Source organism: Erinaceus europaeus, chromosome 7 (assembly GCF_950295315.1).
Source record: "Erinaceus europaeus chromosome 7, mEriEur2.1, whole genome shotgun sequence".
Lineage (NCBI taxonomy): Eukaryota > Metazoa > Chordata > Mammalia > Eulipotyphla > Erinaceidae > Erinaceus > Erinaceus europaeus.
Genome location: NC_080168.1, coordinates 72,470,032 through 72,491,828, shown reverse-complemented (window position 1 = coordinate 72,491,828; position 21,797 = coordinate 72,470,032). Strand labels below are relative to the sequence as shown.

Here is a 21,797-nt window from a genome sequence, read left to right as displayed (position 1 = left end):
ACTGGAGTAAAATGACTAAGGGGAGACAGTAGTAGATATGAGAACAGAATTTTTTGGTATATAATACTTAGAAAGTGATTTTTTTCCTTTACATAGTTTAGAAGAAAAGATGATAGCTGCTTATGAAAACTCAAAATGCGAACCAATTAAATGGGAAAATGATATGCATTGTGCTGTCAAGACCCCAGACAAAAATCAGTGGCGGAGAGGTCAGATCATCAGAATTGTTTCAGACACGTTGGTAGAGGTAAATGCAATTCATGAAAATGAATGCATTTTGTATAATTTTCCTAGAACTAAAAATTAATACAGTTTTAACTATGCTTTTCAGTGTACATATAAAATATTTTACCAGAGATTTAAAGTTACTGTTTTCGTAGGTCTTGCTGTATGATGTGGGTGTTGAAGTAGTAGTGAATGTTAGCTGTTTAAGAGAACTTGAAGAAAATCTAAAGACAATGGGAAGATTATCTTTGGAATGCTCTCTTGTTGATATAAGGTAGGTTTTAGCTGAGTAAATTATCTCATTATTTAATATGATTTTAAATATTTTTCCTTTTGAATAGGTTCTTGTCAGTTCTTGCCAACATAGTATGAAATTTTCATAAAATATAGTGGATTTTAAGGTTTTAAGGAGAAGAAAAAATAAATTTGGAGTACCTAAGTCTTAGTGGTATAAAAGAATAGAGATAAGGGACCAGGTGGTGGCACACCTGGTTGAGCACATATGTTACAGTGCTCAAGGAACCAGGTTACAGCCCCAGTCCCAGCCCCAGTTCCCCAGGGGAAAGTTTCACAAGAGGTGAAGCAGGTCTACAGGTGTCTCTCTTTCTCTCTTCCTATCTCCCCTACCTTCTCGATTTCTGGCTGTCTCTATCCAATAAATAAAGATAATAAATAAATAAAAGAATAGAGATAAAATTCAAACTGCTAAATATTTTTAATACTTGAAAAAATCAGGTAGAGATAAAATGTACTTCATATGCTGGAATTTCTTGAAAAGTAATAAATATGTTAAGTTAGCAAAGGAGAGTGAAGTTGAAAGTATTCTGGGGAAGTGACGTGGCAGTTTTTTAGTATACTAGAATCTTAAAAATACAGCAACTAGCATAGCATAACTAAAGCCACAGAGTTAAAATCTAAACAGAAATGGTCAAGAATGCTTCCTGCTAGAGACCCAAAATACAAGCAAATATGCCAGACTATGACCCAGGACCCTTAAGGCTTTTGTATTGAGGCAAGCACAGTTAACTTTTAAAGAGAAAAGCAAGGGTTAACCTCTTTGTTAAAGAGAAATGCTGATGGTGTCTATCTCCCCCCCATCTCCCAACATAAATAGGGGCCTTAGAATCTGCTACTTCTGCCCAAGAGTCTACTGATAGCCCAAACAAGTTGTACTCTCTGTATACACAAAAGAAAAAATAACCTGCAGAAGGTGGAAGGTCTGGCTTCTGTAATTGTTTCTCCACTGAACATGGATGTTGGCAGGTCAATCCATAACCCCAGCCTATTTCTGTCTTTCCCTAGTGGGATAGGGCTCTGGGGAGGGGAGGGTCCAGGAAAATTGGTCAGGTCATCTGCCCCAGGAAGTCAGAAGGGCGTCATGGTCTGCAACTAGGTGTAAGATATAAAGCAGGACAAATTGTTTAATAATCAGGAACCTAAAAAAAATAAAATAATAGGGAACCTAAAGATAAGAATAGAGCAGATGGAACTAAGGGTTTTCATGTGGGAAGAAGCTAGGAACTCTATTTTAGGTATATTCTAAGGGAGGGGACTATGACTTTAATAGTTTTTGCCTGAGCTTGATAGCTAGGTGGGCTAAAAATATTGTCTGGGAAGATGGTGTCATAGTTAAGGACTAGAGGGAGTTGGACGGTAGCACAGGTGGTACAAAGCGCAAGGACAGGCGAAGGATCCCGGTTCGAGCCCCCAGCTCCCCACCTGCAGGGGAGTTGCTTCACAGGTGGTGAAGCAGGTCTACAGGTGTCTATCTTTCTCTCCCCCTCTCTGTGTTCCCCTCCTCTCTCCATTTATCTTTGTCCTATCCAACAACGATGACATCAACAACAGTAATAACTACATCAATTTTTTAAAAAGGGCAACAAAAGGGAATAAATACATAAAAAAGAGAATAGGACTAGAAAGATGGATTAGGGTACCATCTGCACCCCATGAAGAATTTTGGCCCAGAGACCAGGTGGTGGGGCACCTGGTTAAGTGCACACATTATAGTACACAAGGACCTGGGTTCAAGAGCCTGGTCTCCACCTGCAGGGGAGAAAGCTTCATGAGTGGTAAAGTAGGGCAGCAGTTGTCTTTCTGTCTCTTTCCTTCTCTAGTTCCCCCTCCCCTCTCAATTTCTCTCTGCCTCTATCAGTAATAAAAATATTAAAAAAAAAAAAAAAAGAATTTTGGTCCATACTCCCAAAGGGATAAAGAGTAGGGAACCTGGGGGCTGGGTGGTGGTGCACCAGGTTAAGCACACATAGTACAAAGTGCAAGGATCTGCACAAGGATCCCGCTTTGAGCCCCTGGCTCCCCACCTACAGGGGGATCCTTTCACAAGAGGTGAAGCAGATGTCCATCCCTCTGTCACTCTCCCTCTCTATCTCCCCCTGCCATCTCAATTTTTCTCTGTCCTGAAAAATGGCCTCCAAGAGCAATGGATTCATAGTGCTGGCACTGAGACCTGTTGTTTTCGCCAGGCTGGCTTCACGGGCGGGTAACGGATGACCAGGGACTCATGGTTGAGCTGTAGGCAGTATCTCTTTATTCATGCAGGACGCAGCACAATCTAAGCTGAGCTAAGCTAAACTCAAGTACCCTAAAACTCACAATGCTGTCTTTATATATACTTGCCAAGTAGGGTGGAAACAGGATGTGACATAGAGAGGGTGGAGAGAAAAGTGACTGGTGAAAATCAGAGTGTGACAAGGAGAGGATCAGGATGTGACAAGGAGAGGGGGTGGAGCTGGCGAGAATTCTATCACTGAACCACTAATGCCCTGGAGGGAGGGTGGTGCTTGTTAACAGAGGTTATGTAAATAGAATGAAGTGGTTATGTAAATAGAATCGTGTTAAGCAGGGGGGATTTAAACCAAATGAAACAGAAGGGGTCTCATGCATACCAACAGACCTAGTGATAATACTGGAGGCAAAAAAGGGGGGGGGGAACCTTCCAATAAAGGAGATAGGATAGGGAACTCTGGTGGAAGTAACTGAATTGAACCCCTCTTATCCCATAATTTTGTCAGTCATTATTAAATTATTAAATCACTAATAGTTTTTTTTTTAATTTTTAAAAAAGAGCATTGGGATCTTTGTGCATGATGGAGGGAAAAATACCTAAATTGGGGGGTGAGAATGTTTTCCAAACCTCTGTCATGGAGAGATGAAAAAAATGTACCCATGTGTTAATAACTGAACTATACCATTGCCCTAATCCCAGTAAGATGATTTAAAAAGAAAAAGTAACCTTAGCTTGTTGCTATGAGTAACTATAGGAAAGTTGATACCTGCATAAAAGAGCAAGGCTATTGTGCTCAGGGGCTCAGCCTTTTGTAGACATGAGTTCAGCTGGGGTCTGCCAGCATAATAAACACTGCATAATAAACACTGCTTCCTGCATTAAAGCCTCAATGTGCTCCCTCTCTCTGAGAATCTCTGGTAATAGTATGGCAAGATGTGGTGGGAAGGCTGACTGAGAATCTGAAAATAGGAGTTGACAACTTTATTTTACTGGAACATGCAGACAAGTCTGAGAACAGTAACCAAAACTGAGACAGCAGTGTAAAGCAGGATGCTATATACAGTTGAATGGCAAAGATCTGTAATGTAGCAATGTTTCATGCTACTAGAGACTTCTCAACCATATAGCCACTTGAAAATAAGCTGAAGTTCTCTTCCATGACTCTCCACTGAGGAAAAGCACTTAGAAATGTAGTCTGATTTGAGTAAGACAAACAATGGGGTAGGGATGTGAGTTAGAAGAAGGGAAGATTGTTTAGACTTGAATGTATAAGATCCCAAGTTTGATCCTTAGTACTGCACACTCTGAAATGATACTCCATTGCTAGCTCACTGTCTCATTAAATAAATGAATCTTTTAAAATCATTTTTGTCGGGATTGGAGATGTAACATGATGGTTATGGGAAAGACTGTCATACCTGAGGTTCCAAAGTCCCAGGTTCAGTCTCCAGCACTACTATAAGCCCAGAACTGATCAGTGCTCTGGCTTGGAAATGTATATGTGTGTCTGTTTGACTGTCTATCTGTCATTAAAATATTTGTTAGGGAGCCAGGCAGTAGCACCCTGGATAAGCACACATAGTACAAAGTGCTAGGACCCACGCAAGTCAGGGGGTTCCAGCCCCTGACTCCCCACCTGCAGAAGGATCACTTCACAAGTGGTGAAGCAGGTCTGCAGGTGTCTTATCTTTCTCTCCTCTCTGTCTTTCCCTCCTCAATTTCTCTCTGTCCTAGCCAACAACAACAGTAGAAAAAATGATTGCCAAGGTGCAGTGAATTTGTAATGCAGACACTGAGCCCCAACTAAAATCCTGGAAGCCAAAAAAAAATGTTATTCGTAAAATGGCTACCGAATTGATTTATTCACTCTAGGCAGATTTTTTGAAACAGACAGAGGGAGGGCAGAGGAGAAGAAACTACAACCCTGAAGCTTACCTCAGTGCAGTCAGGGGGTCAGGCTTGAACCTGAGTCACACTATACAAATGAGCTATTTTGCTCCCCCCCCCCGATTTTTTAATATCTGAGCTATTTATCACTTCACTATTTAACATTTTCTTAAAAACCTATAGGTGCTGCATAAATATTTGAATTTATGGTTTTTGTTGACAAAAGCCTGGATATCATCACTGACGTATCAGTGTTGCCAAAAATTAATTTCTTCTAGCAATGTGAGTCACTAACTATTGCTAAATAAATCTTAGTTAATATTTACTATAGATTATTAGATTTTGAATGTGGTAACCAGATCTGTCATCAACTGAAGTTTATGGGAGGATAATGTTAATACCTTTTATTTATTTTTATTAGTAATTTAATGATTTACATGCTCAGAAGATTATAGGGGTATAGTTCCACAACACAACTACCACAGTTATCTGATCCCCCCACCACCCAGCATGACCACCATAGTTTTGACAAAGTCTTAGTGGAAGCTTGGCTACTTTTTTTTTTTAGTTCATGTGTTTCAATTATTATTTTCTTTTCTGAGATTAATATTTTTACTAGTGACTTAATATTGATTTCCAAAATTATAAGATTATAAGAGCATAATTCCCTGCCATTCCCACCACCAGATTTCTGTGTCCCCATTCCCTCCATAGAAAACTGCAGTAGTTCCCCCAAGGTCATTGATTTTATAGGTCTATACAGGTTGATTTTATATCTAAAACTATTATATCTGTCTTTCTTATTCACTTTTTTATTATTTATTTATTTATTTATAAAAAGGAAACTGACAAAACCATAGGATAAGAGAGGAACAACTCCACATAATTCCCACCTCCAGAACTCTGTATCCCATCCACTCCCTTGATAGCTTTTCCTGCCTTCATTTTCTAAGTCACCCCTACACCTACTTAATACTTTTGAGTGTCCTTCCTTTTTTCCTCTTCTCTCTCAGATAAGATAAATAGTATCTGGCTTCCTCTGGTGTTTTCCAGGTGGCAAATACTTTGAGTCGTGGTGGAACTGGGGTTCAGAGCCCTTTAGTCATCTTTCCCTATATCACTTACCTCTGTTGGAGTATGTACCAAATTTTTTTGTGATGCAGAAGGTGGGAGTTCTGTAACTGCTTCTCCACTGGACATGGATTTTGACAGGTTGATCTATACCCGTAGCTTGTTTCTACCTTCCCTAGAGGGGCAGGGCTCTAGAGAGGTGAGGTGCCAGGACACACTGGTGAGGTTACCTGCCCAGTATGAAATCATAGTAGCATTTGCATCTTTGTGGCTGTAAGGTAGTAAGATATAAAGCAGGACAAAATGTTTAACAGGAACTAAAGAATAGGAATAGAGCAGATGAGGATAGGAACCTTAAATTGGAAAGAAGCTAGGAAATCCACAGCAATAAAGCAGTAGCAACATAACTTGACATAGTGCCATTGATAGCATTGATTTAATTGAAATCAATAAAGGCAGTTTAACAGGCTAAGAGAGCAGGACAAGAGAAATTAAGTAATATAAGCAAAGTCCCAGAGGTTGTAGGACTAGGAAAATAAATACAGATTTTAAAGAGAATGGGAAAGGTTAAAATGGCAGTAGCTCTAACTGCATTCATTGGGAGCTTGTTTTTCTTTGAAATGCCAATGGTTAGAATTTACAGTAATGTACATGACGTTACCATGCCATTTAAGGATATCTATTAATAGCAATATCTTAAATACTGACAAGACCAAGCAATTTTGTCCTATCTGGTCTAAGGTTGTAGGTAACTTAGGTATTTAAAGAAAAAAATATATGTATTTTTACAACTACTTAAACAATTTAAGCACAGTGTCAGAGTTCAGTCAGCTTTTAAATTTGAAAATTATTTAGACCAAAGAATATATACTCACAACTAAAATCTAGGCAGTTAAAGAACTTGAAATATTAAATATATTTACCCCTGACATACTGAATTAATAGTGATATATAAAATTATAAGTTAATAGGAGTATATTTTCACACTGCTTTTACCGCTAAAGGTCTGTTTCTCCACTCCCAATCCTTTATAGTAACCACTATAGTTCTCTCACAGTCTTAGATATGGGTTGACTTTTTTTTTCATCTTTATGAATTCAAATCTCTATATTCCACATGAGTAAAAACATTCTGTAGTTGATCTTTACCTCCACTTCAGTAAGCATAATCTCCAGTTCCATCCATTTTATCACTAAGGACACAATATGATCTTTTTATTGCTGAGTAGTACTCTGATAGAAAAAGGAAGATAAAATGGAGGGGAGCCAGGCAGAGTGGGGGTGGGGGGTAGATAGCATAATGGTTATGCAAACAAACTCTCCTACTTGAGGCTCCATAGTCCTAGGTTCAATCCCTGCACCACCATACACCAGAGCTGAACAGTGCTCTGGTAAAAAAAAAAAGGGGGCGGGGGTCGAGTCCGGCAGTAGCACAACAGGTTAAGCACACATGGCACAAAGTGCAAGGACCAGTGTAAGGATCCCAGATTGAGCCCCAGGCTTTCCACCTGCAAGGGAGTCGCTTCACAAGTGGTGAAGCAGGTCTGCAGGTGTCTGTCTTTCTCTCCCCCTTCTGTCTTCCCCTCCTCTCTCCATTTCTCTCTGTCCTAACAACGACATCAATAGCAACAACAATAATAATTACAACAACAAGGGAAAATAAATTTAAAAAGAGGGGAGGAGTCTACCAGGAGTGCTGGAATCACAAAGGCACAAAAATCTCTAGAAGCAGAAAAGGAAGAAGGAGGAGGAGGAAGGAAAAAAAGTAATGGAGGAAGATAGACACTGATTCTGATTCTAGAGTTGCTAGTTGCAAAAAAAAAGTTTAAGTTTCAAAATAAAATAGGAATTACATCTGGAAGTCAGTGATAATTTAAACTAGTTAGCTAATAGAACTGAACTCTTTAAAGGTGTAACATATTGGGAGTTGGGCAGTAGCACAGCGGCTTAAGCACACATGGCACAAAGTTTAAGGACTGGTGTAAGGATCCCAGTTCAAGCCCCTGCTTCCCCACCTGCAGGGGAGTCACTTCACAGATGGTGAGACAGGTCTTTATCTCCCCATCTTCCTTTCCTCTCTCCATTTCTCTCTGTCCTATCTAACAACAATGACATCAGTAACAACAACAATAAAAAACAAGGACAGCAAAAAGGGAAAATAAATTAATTTTTAAAAATTTTATAATTAGTAAAAATTTTTATTCAAATCAAATTAACTGAGATGGGATTTTAACTAATGAATATGTTTTATATTTCTATTTTTTTATATATAATCTCAAGAGACAGAGATGCCCTCATAATTCTGAGCACAGTGAGCTCCCCAGGAAAGAAATACTGCTATGAATAATCATTGTAATTACTCATTCATTGACACATGGAGGCAGGATGACCTGTAGAACTGTTCATGCACAACTTTGAAAGTCTTTTTTCTTCTTTTTGGTTGTTAACAAGAGCTGCCAAAGAAGTTTTGCCAGAGTAAAATTAAATAATCCACAAACCCTCCTTCAAAAGAACATGTACCTAATAAAATTTTGTCAGACATACAGATATTTACCCACATGTGCATTAATAAGCAAATAACAAAAAAAAAAGCTCACAGGACCGGCCATACATACTCAAGGCCTTCCCTGATTTGCACTGAAGGGTCTCACAAGTTCCAGATGCAACATTCCTCTGTATAAGGCATAAGGCAGCTGGAATCCTGTAGACCTGACAGCTGAAAACAAGGATCTGGGGATTTGACTTTTAGTATCATCCCCACAGGTAAAGAAGTCTTTACCGTAGCTTCAGTCTTCATATTTTGAATGATTGTAATTTATGCAATGAGTCTTCTTCATCTTCTTCACTAGGGAATTAATGTTTTACATTCAACAGTAAATACAATAGTTTGTACATGCATAACATTCCCCAGTTTCCCATATAACAATAAAACTCCCACTAGGTCCTCTGTCATCCTTCTTGGACCTGTATTCTCCCCCCAACCCACCCACCCCAGATTCTTTTACTTTGGTGCAATATGCAAATTCCAGTTCAGGTTCAATTTGTATTTTCTCTTCTGATCTTGTTTTTTAAATTCTGCCAGAGAGTAAGGTCATCCCATATTCATCCTTCTGTTTCTGACTCATTTCACTTAACGTGAATTTTTCAAGGTCCATGAAACATCAGGTGAAAATGGTGAATTCACCATTTTTTACAGCTGAGTAGTATTCCATTGTGTATATATATACCACAACTTGCTCAGCCACTCATCTGTTGTTGGACACCTGGGTTGCTTCCAGGTTTGGCTATTAAAAATTGTGCTGCCAAGAACATATGTGCACACAGATCTTTTTGGATGGATATGTTGGGTTCCTTAGGCTATATCCCCAGGAGAGGAAATGGATCATAGGGTAGGTCCATTTCTAGCCTTCTGAGAGTTCTCCAGATAGTTCTCCACAGAGGTTGGACCAATTGACATTCCCACCAGCAGTGTAGGAGAGTTCCTTTGAGCCCACAACCTCTCCAGCATTTGCTGCTGTTGCCTTTTCTGATGTATGACATTCTCACAGGAGTGAAGTGGTATCTCATTGTTGTCTTCATTTGCATTTCTCTAACAATCAGAGACTTGTAGCATTTTTTCATATGTTTCTCGGCCATTTGGACCTCTTCTGTGGTGAATATTCTGTCCATGTCCTCCCCCCATTTTTGGATGGGTTTATATGTTTTCTTGTTGTTGAGTTTGGCAAACTCTTTATATATGTTGGTTATTAAACTCTTGTCTGATGTATGGCATGTAAAGATCTTCTCCCATTCTGTGAGAGGTCTCTTGATTTGAGTGGTGGTTTCTTTTGCTGTGCAGAAACTTTTTAATTTGATGTAGTCCCATAGGTTTATACTTGCCTTAATCTTCTTTGTAATTGGATTCGTTTCATTGAAAATGTCTTTAAAATGTATGCGGAAAAGAGTTCTGCCAATATTTTCCTCTAAGTATCTGATAGTTTCTGGTCTAACATCCAAGTCCTTGATCCACTTGGAATTTACTTTTGTATTTGGTGAAATATAGTGGTTCAGTTTCATTCTTCTGCATGTTTCAACCCATTGTTTCCAACACCATTTGTTGAAGAGACTCTGCTTTCCCCATGTAATAGTCTGGGCCCCTTTGTCAAAGATTAGATGTCCATAGGTGTGGGGGCTCACTTCTGGGCTATCAATTCTATTCCACTGGTCAGTGTATCTATCAGTACCAAGCAGTTTTGATGACAATGGCCCTGTAATACAATTTGAGATCTGGGAGTGTGATGCCTCCGGTTCTGTTCTTTTTTCTCAAGATTGTTTTGGCAATTCTAGGTCTTTTCTGGTTCCAGATAAACATTTGTAGCATTTGTTCTATTCTCCTAAAAAATGTGCTTGGGATCTTGATGGGAGGGGGGATAGCATTAAATTTGTAGATGGCTCTGGGCAGTATATTCATTTTGATGATGTTAATTCTTCCAACCCATGAACATGGAATATCTTTCCACTTCTTTGTGTCTTTTTCAATTTCCTTGAGTAGTGACTCATAATTTCCAGTATACAAATCTTTCGTTTCTTTGGTTAGGTTTACTCCTAGATATTTTATTATTTTTGTTGCTGTGGTAAAAGGAATTGATTTCTGGATTTCAATTTCTTCTAACTTAGTGTTTCAATTTCTTCTAACTTAGTGTTTGCTTAGAGGAATGCCACTGACTTTTGAATATTAATTTTGTAGCCTGATACCTTACTGTATTGCCTGATGATTTCCAAAAGCTTCTTGCTGGATTCCTTAGGTTTTTCTGTGTATACTATCATATCATCTGCAAATAGGGAGAGTTTTACTTCTTTTCTTCCAATCTGTATCCCTTTAATTCCTTGCTCCTGCCTGATTGCTATGGCAAGAACTTCCAACACTATGTTAAATAGTAGTGGTGATAGTGGGCAGCCCTGCTAGTACCTGATCTGAGGGGAAATGCTTCTAGTTTTTCACCATTGATTATGATGTTGGCTGTAGGTTTGCTATATATAGACTCACTATCTTGAATTTTTCATCTATTCCCATTTTTTGTAGTGTTTTGATCATAAAGGGATGTTGTATTTTGTCAAAGGCTTTCTCTGCATCTATTGATATGACCATGTGGTTTTTGGTCTTGCTTTTGTTGATGTGGTGGATCACATTGATTAATGTACGTATATTAAACCAACCTTGCATGCCTGGGATAAACCCAGCTTGGTCATGATGAATAATCTTTTTAATATATTGCTATATCCAGTTGGCTAGAATTTTGTTCAATATTTTCACATCTATGTTCATCAGAGATACTGGTCTGTAGTTTTCTTTTTTGGTTGTGTCCCTGTCTGCTTTTGGTATCAGGGTGATGTTGGCTTCATAGAAGCTGGCAGGGAGTATTCCAGTGTCTTCAATCTTCTGGAAGACTTTTAAAAGTAGATGTATTAGTCCTTCTTTGAAGGTTCTGTAGAATTCATTTGTAAAACCACCTGGTCCAGGACTTTTATTTTTAGGGAGATTTTTGATAACTGTTTCAATTTCATTAGCTGTGATGGGCCTGTTCATGTTATCCACTTCCTCTTTACTTAGTTTTGAGAGTTGGTAAATATCTAGGAAATCGTCCATTTCTTCCAGGTTCTCTAGCTTGGTCGCATATAGTTGTTCATAGAAGCCTCGCATGATATGTTGAATTTCTGCGGTGTCTGTTGTGATATCTCCTCTTTCATTTACTATCCAATTTATTTGGGTCTTCTCCCTTTTTTGTTTTGTGAGTCTGGCTAAAGGTTTGTCAATTTTGTTCACTCTTTTGAAGAATCAGCATTTACTTTCATTGATCTTTTGTATGGTTTTCCTATTCTCAGTGTTACTTATTTCTGCTCTAACTTTAGTGATTTCTGTCCTTTTGCTTGCTTTAGGGTTCCTTTGTTCTTCTTCTAGGTCTTTAAGTTGTGCAACCAGACTGTTTATTTGTGCTTTGTCTTGTTTCTTAATGTGTGCTTGTATAGCTGTGAACTTCCCTCTCAATACTGCCTTAGCTATGTCACAAATATTTTGATAGCTTGTGTCTTCATTTTCATTGAACTCTCGAAACATTTTGATTTCTTTCTTTATTTCCTCTTTGACCCAGAAGTTGTTAAGAAGTGTACTGTTGAGCTTCCACATTTTGGGACTATTATTACTCGTCTTTTGTTGATTGTTAAGTGTTAGTTTAATTCCACTGTGGTCTGAGAAGATGCTTGGGATGATTTCAATGCTCTTGAACTTACTGATGCTGTCTTTTGTGGCCTAACATATGGTCTATCCTTGAGAATGACCCATGTGGACATGAGTAGAATGTGTATTCCAGTTTCTTGGGATGAATGACTCTGAAAATGTCCAATAGTTCTAGTTTATCTATCTCTTCATTTAGCTCCCTTATGTCTTTATTGACTTTTTGCCTGGATGATCTGTCAAGTTGAGAGAGTGGGGTGTTGAAGTCCCCTACTATGACTGTGTTGCTGTTAATATATTGCTGTAGCTCTTTCAGTAGAAGTTTGATGTATTTAGATGGCTTCTCATTGGGTGCATAGATGTTAATAATTGTTAAGTCCTCTTGATCGACTGATCCTCTGAGCATTAAGTAGTGTCCATCCCTATCTTTTTTAATCTTATCTATTTTAAAATCTATCATGTCAGATATGAGAATAGCTGTTCCTGCCCTTTTTTTTTTATTATTTAAGAAAGGATTAATTAACAAAACCATAGGGTAGGAGGGGTACAACTCCACACAATTCCCACCGCCCAATCTCCATATCCCACCCCCTCCCCCGATAGCTTTCCCATTCTCTATCCCTCTGGGAGCATGGACCCAGGGTCATTGTGGGTTGCAGAAGGTAGAAGGTCTGGCTTCTGTAATTGCTTCCCCGCTGAACATGGGCGTTGACTGGTCAGTCCATACTCCCAGTCTGCCTCTCTCTTTCCCTAGTAGGGTGGATCTCTGGGGAAGCTGAGCTCTAGGACATATTGGTGGGGTCTTCAATCCAGGGAAGTCTGGCCGGCATCCTGATGACACCTGGAACCTGGTGACTGAAAAGAGAGTTAACATACAAAGCCAAACAAATTGTTGAGCAATCATGGACCCAAAGCTTGGAAAAGTGGAGAAGAAGTATTAGGGAGGTACTCACTGCAAACTCTAGTGTACTTCTGCTTTCTTACTTTGGTGCCATACTCCAAACTCAGTCAATTTCTGCTTTGCGTTTCTACTTCTTTTTTTTTTTTTTACATGCATAACATTCCCCAGATTCCCATTTAACAATACAACCCCCACTATTTCATTCATCATTTTTCATGGACCTGTATTCTCCCCACCCGCCCACCCACCCCAGAGACTTTTACTTTGGTGTAATACTCCAATTCCATTTCAGGTTCGACTTGTGTTTTCTTTTCTAATCTTGTTTTTCAACTTCTGCCTGAGAGTGAGATCATCCCATATTCATCCTTCTGTTTCTGACTTATTTCACTCAACATGATTTTTTCAAGGTCCATCCAAGATCGGCTGAAAACGGTGAAGTCACCATTTTTTTACAGCTGAGTAGTATTCCACTGTGTATATATACCACAACTTGCTCAGCCACTCATCTGTTGTTGGACACCTGGGTTGCTTCCAGGTTTTGGCTATTACAAATTGTGCTGCCAAGAACATATGTGCACACAGATCTTTTTGGATGGATGTGTTGGGTTCCTTAGGATATATCCCCAGGAGGGGAATTGCAGGGTCATAGGGTAGGTCCATTTCTAGCCTTCTGAGAGTTCTCCAGACTGTTCTCCACAGAGGTTGGATCAATTGACATTCCCACCAGCAGTGCAGGAGGGTTCCTTTGACCCCACACCCTCTCCAGCATTTGCTGCTGTTACCTTTTCTGATGTGTGACATTCTCACAGGAGTGAAGTGATATCGCATTGTTGTCTTGATTTGCATTTCTCTGACAATCAGAGACTTGGAGCATTTTTTCATGTGTTTCTCGGCCTTTTGGATCTCTTCTGTGGTGAATATTCTGTCCAAGTCCTCCCCCCATTTTTGGATGGGGTTATTTGTTGTCTTGTTGTTGAGTCTGGCAAGCTCTTTATATATGTTGGTTATTAAACTCTTATCTGATGTATGGCATGTAAAGATCTTCTCCCATTCTGTGAGGGGTCTCTTGATTTGGGTAGTGGTTTCTTTTGCTATAAAGAAGCTTTTTAATTGGATGTAGTCCCATAGGTTTATACTTGCCTTAGTCTTCCTTGTAATTGGATTTGTTTCATTGAAAATGTCTTTAAAATTTATGCGGAAAAAAGTTCTGCCAATATTTTCCTCTAAGTATCTGATAGTTTCTGGTCTAACATCCAAGTCCTTGATCCACTTGGAATTTACTTTTGTATTTGGTGAAATACAGTGATTCAGTTTCATTCTTCTGCATGTTTCAACCCATTGTTTCCAACACCATTTGTTGAAGAGACTCTGCTTTCCCCATGTAATAGTCTGGGCCCCTTTGTCAAAGATTAGATGTCCATACGTGTGGGGCCTCATTTCTGGGCTCTCAATTCTATTCCACTGGTCAGTGTGTCTGTTCATGTTCCAGTACCAAGCAGTTTTGATGACAATGGCTCTATAATACAGTTTGAGATCTGGGAGTGTGATGCCTCCGGTTCTGTTCTTTTTTCTCAAGATTGTTTTGGCAGTTCTAGGTCTTTTCTGGTTCCAGATAAACATTTGTAGCATTTTTTCTATTCTCCTAAAAAATGTGCTTGGGATCTTGATGGGGATAGCATTAAATTTGTAGATGGCTCTGGGTAATATATTCATTTTGATGATGTTAATTCTTCCAACCCATGAACATGGAATATCTTTCCACTTCTTGGTGTCTTTTTCAATTTCTTTGAGTAGTGACTCATAATTTTCAGTATACAAGTCTTTCACTTCTTTGGTTAGGTTTACTCCTAGATATTTTATTGTTTTTGTTGCTATAGAAAAAGGAACTGATTTCTGGATTTCAATTTCTTGTAACTTAGTGTTTGCATAGAGGAATGCCACTGACTTTGAATGTTAATTTTATAGCCTGACACATTACTGTATTGCCTGATGATTTCCAAAAGCTTCTTGCTGGATTCCTTAGGTTTTTCCATGTATACTATCATGTCATCTGCAAATAAGGAGAGTTTGACTTCTTCTCTTCCAATCTGTATCCCTTTAATTCCTTGCTCCTGCCTGATTGCTATGGCAAGAACTTCCAACACTATGTTGAATAGTAATGGTGATGGTGGGCAGCCCTGTCTAGTACCTGATCTGAGTGGAACTGCTTTTAGTTTTTCACCATTGAGTATGATGTTGGCTGTAGGTTTGCTATATATAGACTCCACTATCTTCAGGAATTTTCCATCTATTCCCATATTTTGTAGTGTTTTAATCATAAAGGGATGTTGTATTTTGTCAAAGGCTTTCTCTGCATCTATTGATATGACCATGTGGTTTTTGGTCTTGCTTTTGTTGATGTGGTGGATCACATTGATTGATTTACGTATATTAAACCAACCTTGCATGCCTGGGATAAACCCCACTTGGTCATGATTACCAATCTTTTTGATATACTGCTGTATCCGGTTGGCTAGAATTTTGTTCAATATTTTCGCATCTATGTTCTTCAGAGATATTGGTCTGTAGTTTTCTTTTCTTGTTGTGTCCCTGTCTGTTTTTGGTATCAGGGTGATGTTGGCTTCATAGAAGCTGGCAGGGAGTATTCCAGTGTCTTCAATCTTCTGGAAGACTTTTAAAAGTAGAGGTATTAGTTCTTCTTTGAAAGTTTTGTAGAATTCATTTGTAAAACCATCTGGTCCAGGACTTTTATTTTTGGGAAGATTTTTGATAACTGTTTCAATGTCATTAGCTGTGATGGGCCTGTTCATGTTATCCACTTCCTCTTTACTTAGTTTTAGAAGTTGGTAGGTATCTAGGAAATCATTCATTTCTTCCAGGTTCTCTAGCTTGGTCGCATATAGTTGTTCATAGAAGCCTCGCATGATATGTTGAATTTCTGCAGTGTCTGTTGTGATTTCTCCTTTTTCATTTACTATCCGATTTATTTGGGTCTTCTCCCTTTTTTTGTTTTGTGAGTCTGGCTAAAGGTTTGTCGATTTTGTTTACTCTTTCGAAGAACCAACATTTACTTTCATTGATCTTTTGTATGGTTTTCCTATTCTCAATGTTATTTATTTCTGCCCTAACTTTAGTGATTTCTGTCCTTCTGGTTGCTTTAGGATTCCTTTGTTGTTCTTCTTCTAGGTCTTTAAGATGTGCAATCAGGCTGTTTATTTGTGCCTTTTCTTGTTTCCTAATGTGTGCTTGTATAGCTATGAACTTCCCTCTTAGGACTGCTTTAGCTGTGTCCCAAATATTTTGATAGCTTGTGTCTTCATTTTCATTGAACTCTCGAAACATTTTGATTTCTTCCTTGATTTCCTCTTTGACCCAGAAGTTGTTAAGAAGTGTACTGTTGAGCTTCCACATTTTGGGACTGTTACTAATCTTTTGTTGATTGTTAAGTGTTAGTTTAATTCCACTGTGGTCTGAGAAGATGCTTGGGATGATTTCAGTGCTCTTGAATTGGCTGATGCTGTCTTTGTAGCCTAACATATGGTCTATCTTTGAGAATGATCCATGTGGATTTGAGTAAAATGTGTATTCCAGTTTCTTGGGATGAATGACTCTGAAAATGTCCAATAGTTCTAGTTTATCTATCTCTTCATTTAGCTCCCTTATGTCTTTACTGATTTTCTGCCTGGATGATCTGTCAAGTTGAGAGAGTGGGGTGTTGAAGTCCCCTACTATGATTGTGTTACTGTTAATATATTGCTGTAGCTCTTTCAGTAGAAGTTTGATGTATTTAGATGGCTTCTCATTGGGTGTATAGATATTAATGATTGTTAAGTCCTTTTGATTGACTGATCCTCTGAGCATTAAGTAGTGTCCATTCCTATCTTTTTTAATCTTATGTATTTTAAAGTCTATCATGTCAGATATGAGAATAGCTGTTCCTGCCCTTTTTTGTGGGCCATTGGCTTGAATGATAGTTTTCCATCCTTTCACTTTAAGTCTGTGTTTGTCTTGTTGACGTAGGTGAGTTTCCTGTAGACAACATATTGTTGGGTTGTGTTTTCTGATCCATCTTCCTACTCTGTGTCTTTTAATAGGTGAATTCAGGCCATTGACATTTATTGATATCAAATATTGAAGAAATTTTAACGCCATTCTTGTAGAGTTTTAGAGTGTTTTGATATATGTCCTATTTGTGGTGGTCTGGTTGTTTATAGGAGACCTTTCAGAACTTCTTTCAGGGCAGGCTTGGTGATGGTTGCTTCCTTCAACTGTTGCTTGTCTGAGAAGGTTTTGATGCTTCCATCTAGTCTGAATGACAGTCTAGCAGGATATAGTATTCTTGGCTGAAAGCCTTTCTCATTGAGCACTCGATAGATATCTTGCCATTCTCTTCTGGTCTGTAGTGTTTGTATGGAGAAGTCTGCTGCTAATCTTATGGGTTTTCCTTTGTAGGTGACTCTTTGTTTTTCTCTTGCAGCCTTGAGGATCCTTTCTTTATCCTTATTCCTTTCCATTCTAAGTATGACATGTCTTGGTGTCTTTAGGTCTGGGTTAATTCTGTTTGGGACCCTCTGGGCTTCTTGAATCTTTATGTCTTTGGTGTTGTCTAGACTAGAGAAATTTTCAGCTATTATGGCCTGGAGAACGCTTTCTTCCTCCCCTTCTCTTTCTTCCTCTGGTAAGCCAATAATGCGTATATTGTTTCTTTTGAAGTCATCCCATAGGACTCTGTTGTTGTTTTCAGCATCTCTTAATCTCTTTTTGAGATCTCTTACTTCTTTTTTAGTTGTCTCTAATTCATCCTCAATCTTGCTAATTCTGTCTTCAGCCTCATTGATTCTATTCTCTCTGCCCTCTACTGCTTTCTGGAGTTCATCTATTTTGTTGCCCTGCTCTGATACTGTTTTAGCTTGTTCAGCTAGTTGCCTTCTTAGCTCAGCGATTTCAGCTTTCAGCTCTCTAATAACCATGAGATAATTAGAATTTTCTTCCATATTCTCATTTGTTGTTCCTGCATTTCTGATTACAATTTTTTCAAATTCTTTACTCACTCCTGTGATTATTTCCTTAGCTAATGTTTGGTTGTTGAACTCGTTGTTTTGTGCTTCACCCTCTGGAGGACTTTTAGCTGGACTCTTGTCCTGGTTCGAGTTTCCAATATTTTTTCTTGTTGTTTTAACCATTTTATATAAGTTAACAGTTTTTTCAATCCCTGAGTTGGAGTTCAGTGGTGTAAAAGCCTTTTTTTTTCCCCTGTAGGCTATGGGAGCCTGAGGGCTTTTAAACTATCAATAGGCTTCTTAGCTTAATCACTGACTCCTGACCAAGAGATAAAGCAGGGTGTGGCAGAGATAATCCAGTGGTTATGCAAAGAGACTTTCACAGCCCCTCAGCTATGCCACCGAGGTATAGGTCTTCTCCTGAGTTTCCTGGTTAGATCTCTGTACCCTGGTGTCCCTCCCTGTTGCTGCTCCAGATTCTGAGGGTAGTAGCAATGGAGACTCAGAGTTGCACTTGGTGAGTCTCTGGGGAGTCCTTTCCTCCCTTCAGCTGTCCCCTTGTTGGTGGAGCAGACTGGAGGTGGTGTCTCCACTGACAAACTGTCGAACTGTTAGCATTCACTTAATCTCTCCTTAGGCCCCTCTCTCCTCTCTGTCACCAGCCACGCGTGTTTGTACTCACGGGTGATTTACTGGGTTTCTGTGGTCATTCTAGTCCTGTCTTGTTTCGGTCCGGGTGGTCTCCTTTGGTATTCCTAGTTGATCCGGGAGAGGAGAGGAGAGGAGAGGAGAGAATGCGATCTGCTGCTCGTAGCTCCGCCTCCGGAAGTCGAATCCTCCTTCCTGCCCTTTTTTGTGGGCCATTGGTTTGTATGATAGTTTTTCATCCTTTTCACTCTAAGTCTTTGTTTGTCTTGTTGAGTTAGGTGGGTTTCCTGTAGACAGCATATTGTTGGGTTGTGTTTTCTGATCCATCTTCCTACTCTGTGTCTTTTAATAGGTGAATTCAGGCCATTGACATTTATTGATATCAAAGATTGAAGATATTTTAATGCCATTCATTCTTGTAGAGTTTTAGAGTGTTCTGATATATGTCCTATTTATGGTGGTCTGACTGTTTTATTTTTAATTTCTTTATTGGGGAATTAATGTTTTACATTCAACAGTAAATACAATAGTTTGTACATGCATAACATTCCCAAGTTTCCCATTTAACAATACAACCCCCACTATGTCATTTATCATTCTTCATGGACCTGTATTCTCACCCACCCACCCACCCCAGAGTCTTTTACTTTGGTGCGATATGCCAATTCCATTTCAGGTTCTACTTCTGTTTTCTTTTCTGCTCTTGTTTTTCAACTTCTGCCTGAGAGTGAGATCATCCCATATTCATCCTTCTGTTTCTGACTTACTTCACTCAACATGATTTTTTCAAGGTCCATCCCTGACTGTTTATAGAAGACCTTTCAGAACTTCTTTCAGGGCAGGCTTGGTGATAGTTGATTCCTTCAACTGTTGCTTGTCTGAGAAGGTTTTGATGCCTCCATCTAGTCTGAATGACAGTCTAGCAGGATACAGTAGTCTTGGTTGAAAGCCTTTCTCATATATATATATATATATATATACACACACACACACACACACACACACACACACACACACACACACACACACACACACACACATATATATCCATTCTCTTCTGGTCTATAGTGTTTCTGTGGAGAAGTTTACTGCTAATCTTATGGGTTTTCCTCTGTAGGTGACTCTTTGTTTTTTCTCTTGCAGCCTTCAGGATCCTTTTTTTATCCTTATTCCTTTCCATTCTAAGTATGATGTGTCTTGGTGTCTTTAAGTCTGGGTTAATTCTGTTTGGGACCCTCTGGACTTCTTGAACCTTTATGTCTTTTATGTTGTCTAGAGAAGTTTTCAGCTATTTTGGCCAGAAGAATGCTTTCTTCCTCACCCTCTCTTTCTTCCTCTGGTAAGCCAATAATGTGTATATTGTTTCTTTTGAAGTCATCCCAGGACTCTGTTGTTGTTTTCAGCATCTCTTAATCTCTTTTTGAGATCTCTTACTTCTTTTTTAGTTGTCTCTAATTTGTCCTCGATCTTGCTAATTCTGTCTTCAGCCTCATAGATTCTATTCTCTCTGCCCTCTACTGTTTTCTGGAGTTCATCTATTTTGTTACCCTGTTCTGATACTGTTTTAGCTTGTTCAGCTAGTTGTGTTCTTAGCTCAGCTATTTCACCTTTCAGCTCTCTACTAACCTTGAAATAATTAGTGTTTTCTTCCAGAGTCTCATTTGTTGTTCCTATATTTCTGATGACAATTCTTTCAAACTCTTTATTCACTCCTGTGATTATTTCCTTAGCTAGTGTTTGGATGTTGACCTCATTATTTTGTGCTTCACCCTTTGGGGGGCTTTTAGCTGGACTCTTGTCCTGGTTCATTTCTCCAATATTTCTTCTTGTTAGTTTAATCATTTTATATATTATGTTATGAGTTCCCTCTCTCAGAACTTTTCAAATTGCTAATCACTATTTCCTGGATTGACTTGTGTCTAAGTAAGGTAATTAAAGGGTTCACAGTGGTGGAAGTTAACACTTGTTTCAATAGTATGTTAATCCCTGAGTTGGAGCTCAGTGGTTTAAAAGCCTCTTTTTTTTTTTTTTTTTCTTCTCTGTAGGCTATGGGAGCCTGAGGGCTTTTAAACTATAAGTAGGCTTCTTAGCTTAATCACTGACTCCTGACCAAGAGATAAAGCAGGGTGTGGCAGAGATAATCCAGTGGTTATGCAAAGAAACTTTCACAGCCCCAGGGCTATGCCACAGAGGTATATGTCTTCTGAGTTTCCTGGTTAGATCTCTGTCCCCTGGTGTCCCTCCCTGCTGTTCCTCCAGATTCTGAGGGCAGTAGCAATGGAGACTCACTTGGTGAGTCTCTGGGGAGTCCTCTCCTTCCTTTAGCTGTCCCCTTGGTGGTGGAACAGACTGGAGGTGGTGTCTCAACTGATAAACTGCCGAGACTGTTACCATCCACTTAATCTCTCCCTAGGCTCCTCTCTTTCACCAGCCACATGTGTTTGCACTCACCGGTGATTTGGTTTGTACTTGTAGTTGTTTCTCATCCTGTCCCTGTCTTGTTTTGGTCCCTGGTGGTCTCCTTTGGTATTCCTAGTTTCTCGTCCTGTCCCTGTCTTGTTTTGGTCCCTGGTGGTCTCCTTTGGTATTCCTAGTTCATGGAGGGGGAGGGGAAGAGAGGGGAGGGGAGGGGAGGGGGAGGGGGAGGGAGAGAAGGAGATCTGCTGCTGTTCGTAGCCCCACCTCTGCAAGTCTAAAAAAAATTTTAAGTGTAGCATCTAAATCCTATATACACAATTGATTGTGATAATTCACTTACATAAACCATTTGACATGAAGGGATTGGCCAGATCAATAATTATTCAGTTGATGGGTCAGCTCCAACAAAACTCTAAATCTAGAAGCTATGTCTAAAAATCTTTCAAAGCCAACATTATGCTACTTGAAATCTCTTGAGCTAGTTCTTTGGTTTAGACTTGATGAGTAAAAATGCCTAAGGTCATTGAATTTAAATGCTGCAAATTAAAATGAATGCTAAAATTGAGCACCAGCCAGTATTTAGTGAGCACTGTTTACTATGAATATTTAAACATAAATTCTATATAAATTATTGAGACTGATATTTATATTAGATTTAATTTAAAAAATATCTAAAACTCCTTGGGCAGTAGAATCATTATTGCAAGTGGGATATCCTTTTTGTATTTCAATAAATACTTTTGGAGTACTTTCTGTGTGCAGGTACTATCTACAAACAGAGAGATGGTGATGAGTCTAACATAATGTTATCCTGCTTTCTGAAAGTTGATATCATAATTAATGTATATCAGTGTATATCCATAGTAGCTTAAAAATACTTTAATCAGGGAGTCTGGCTGTAGTACAGTGG

The 21,797-nt window shown here is 39.0% G+C and overlaps 1 protein-coding gene across 2 annotated transcripts in view; it reads left to right on the top strand.

Annotated features, from left to right (window-relative positions):
- RNF17 (ring finger protein 17) overlaps window positions 1-21,797 on the top strand; it is a 127,583-nt gene that overhangs the window by 75,077 nt on the left and 30,709 nt on the right. For both annotated transcript variants that reach the window (XM_007528942.2, XM_060194751.1), the window contains 2 exons: window positions 97-247; window positions 381-499. In XM_007528942.2, coding sequence (XP_007529004.2) covers window positions 97-247; window positions 381-499 — 270 coding nt within the window. The remainder of the gene's footprint in view (window positions 1-96; window positions 248-380; window positions 500-21,797) is intronic.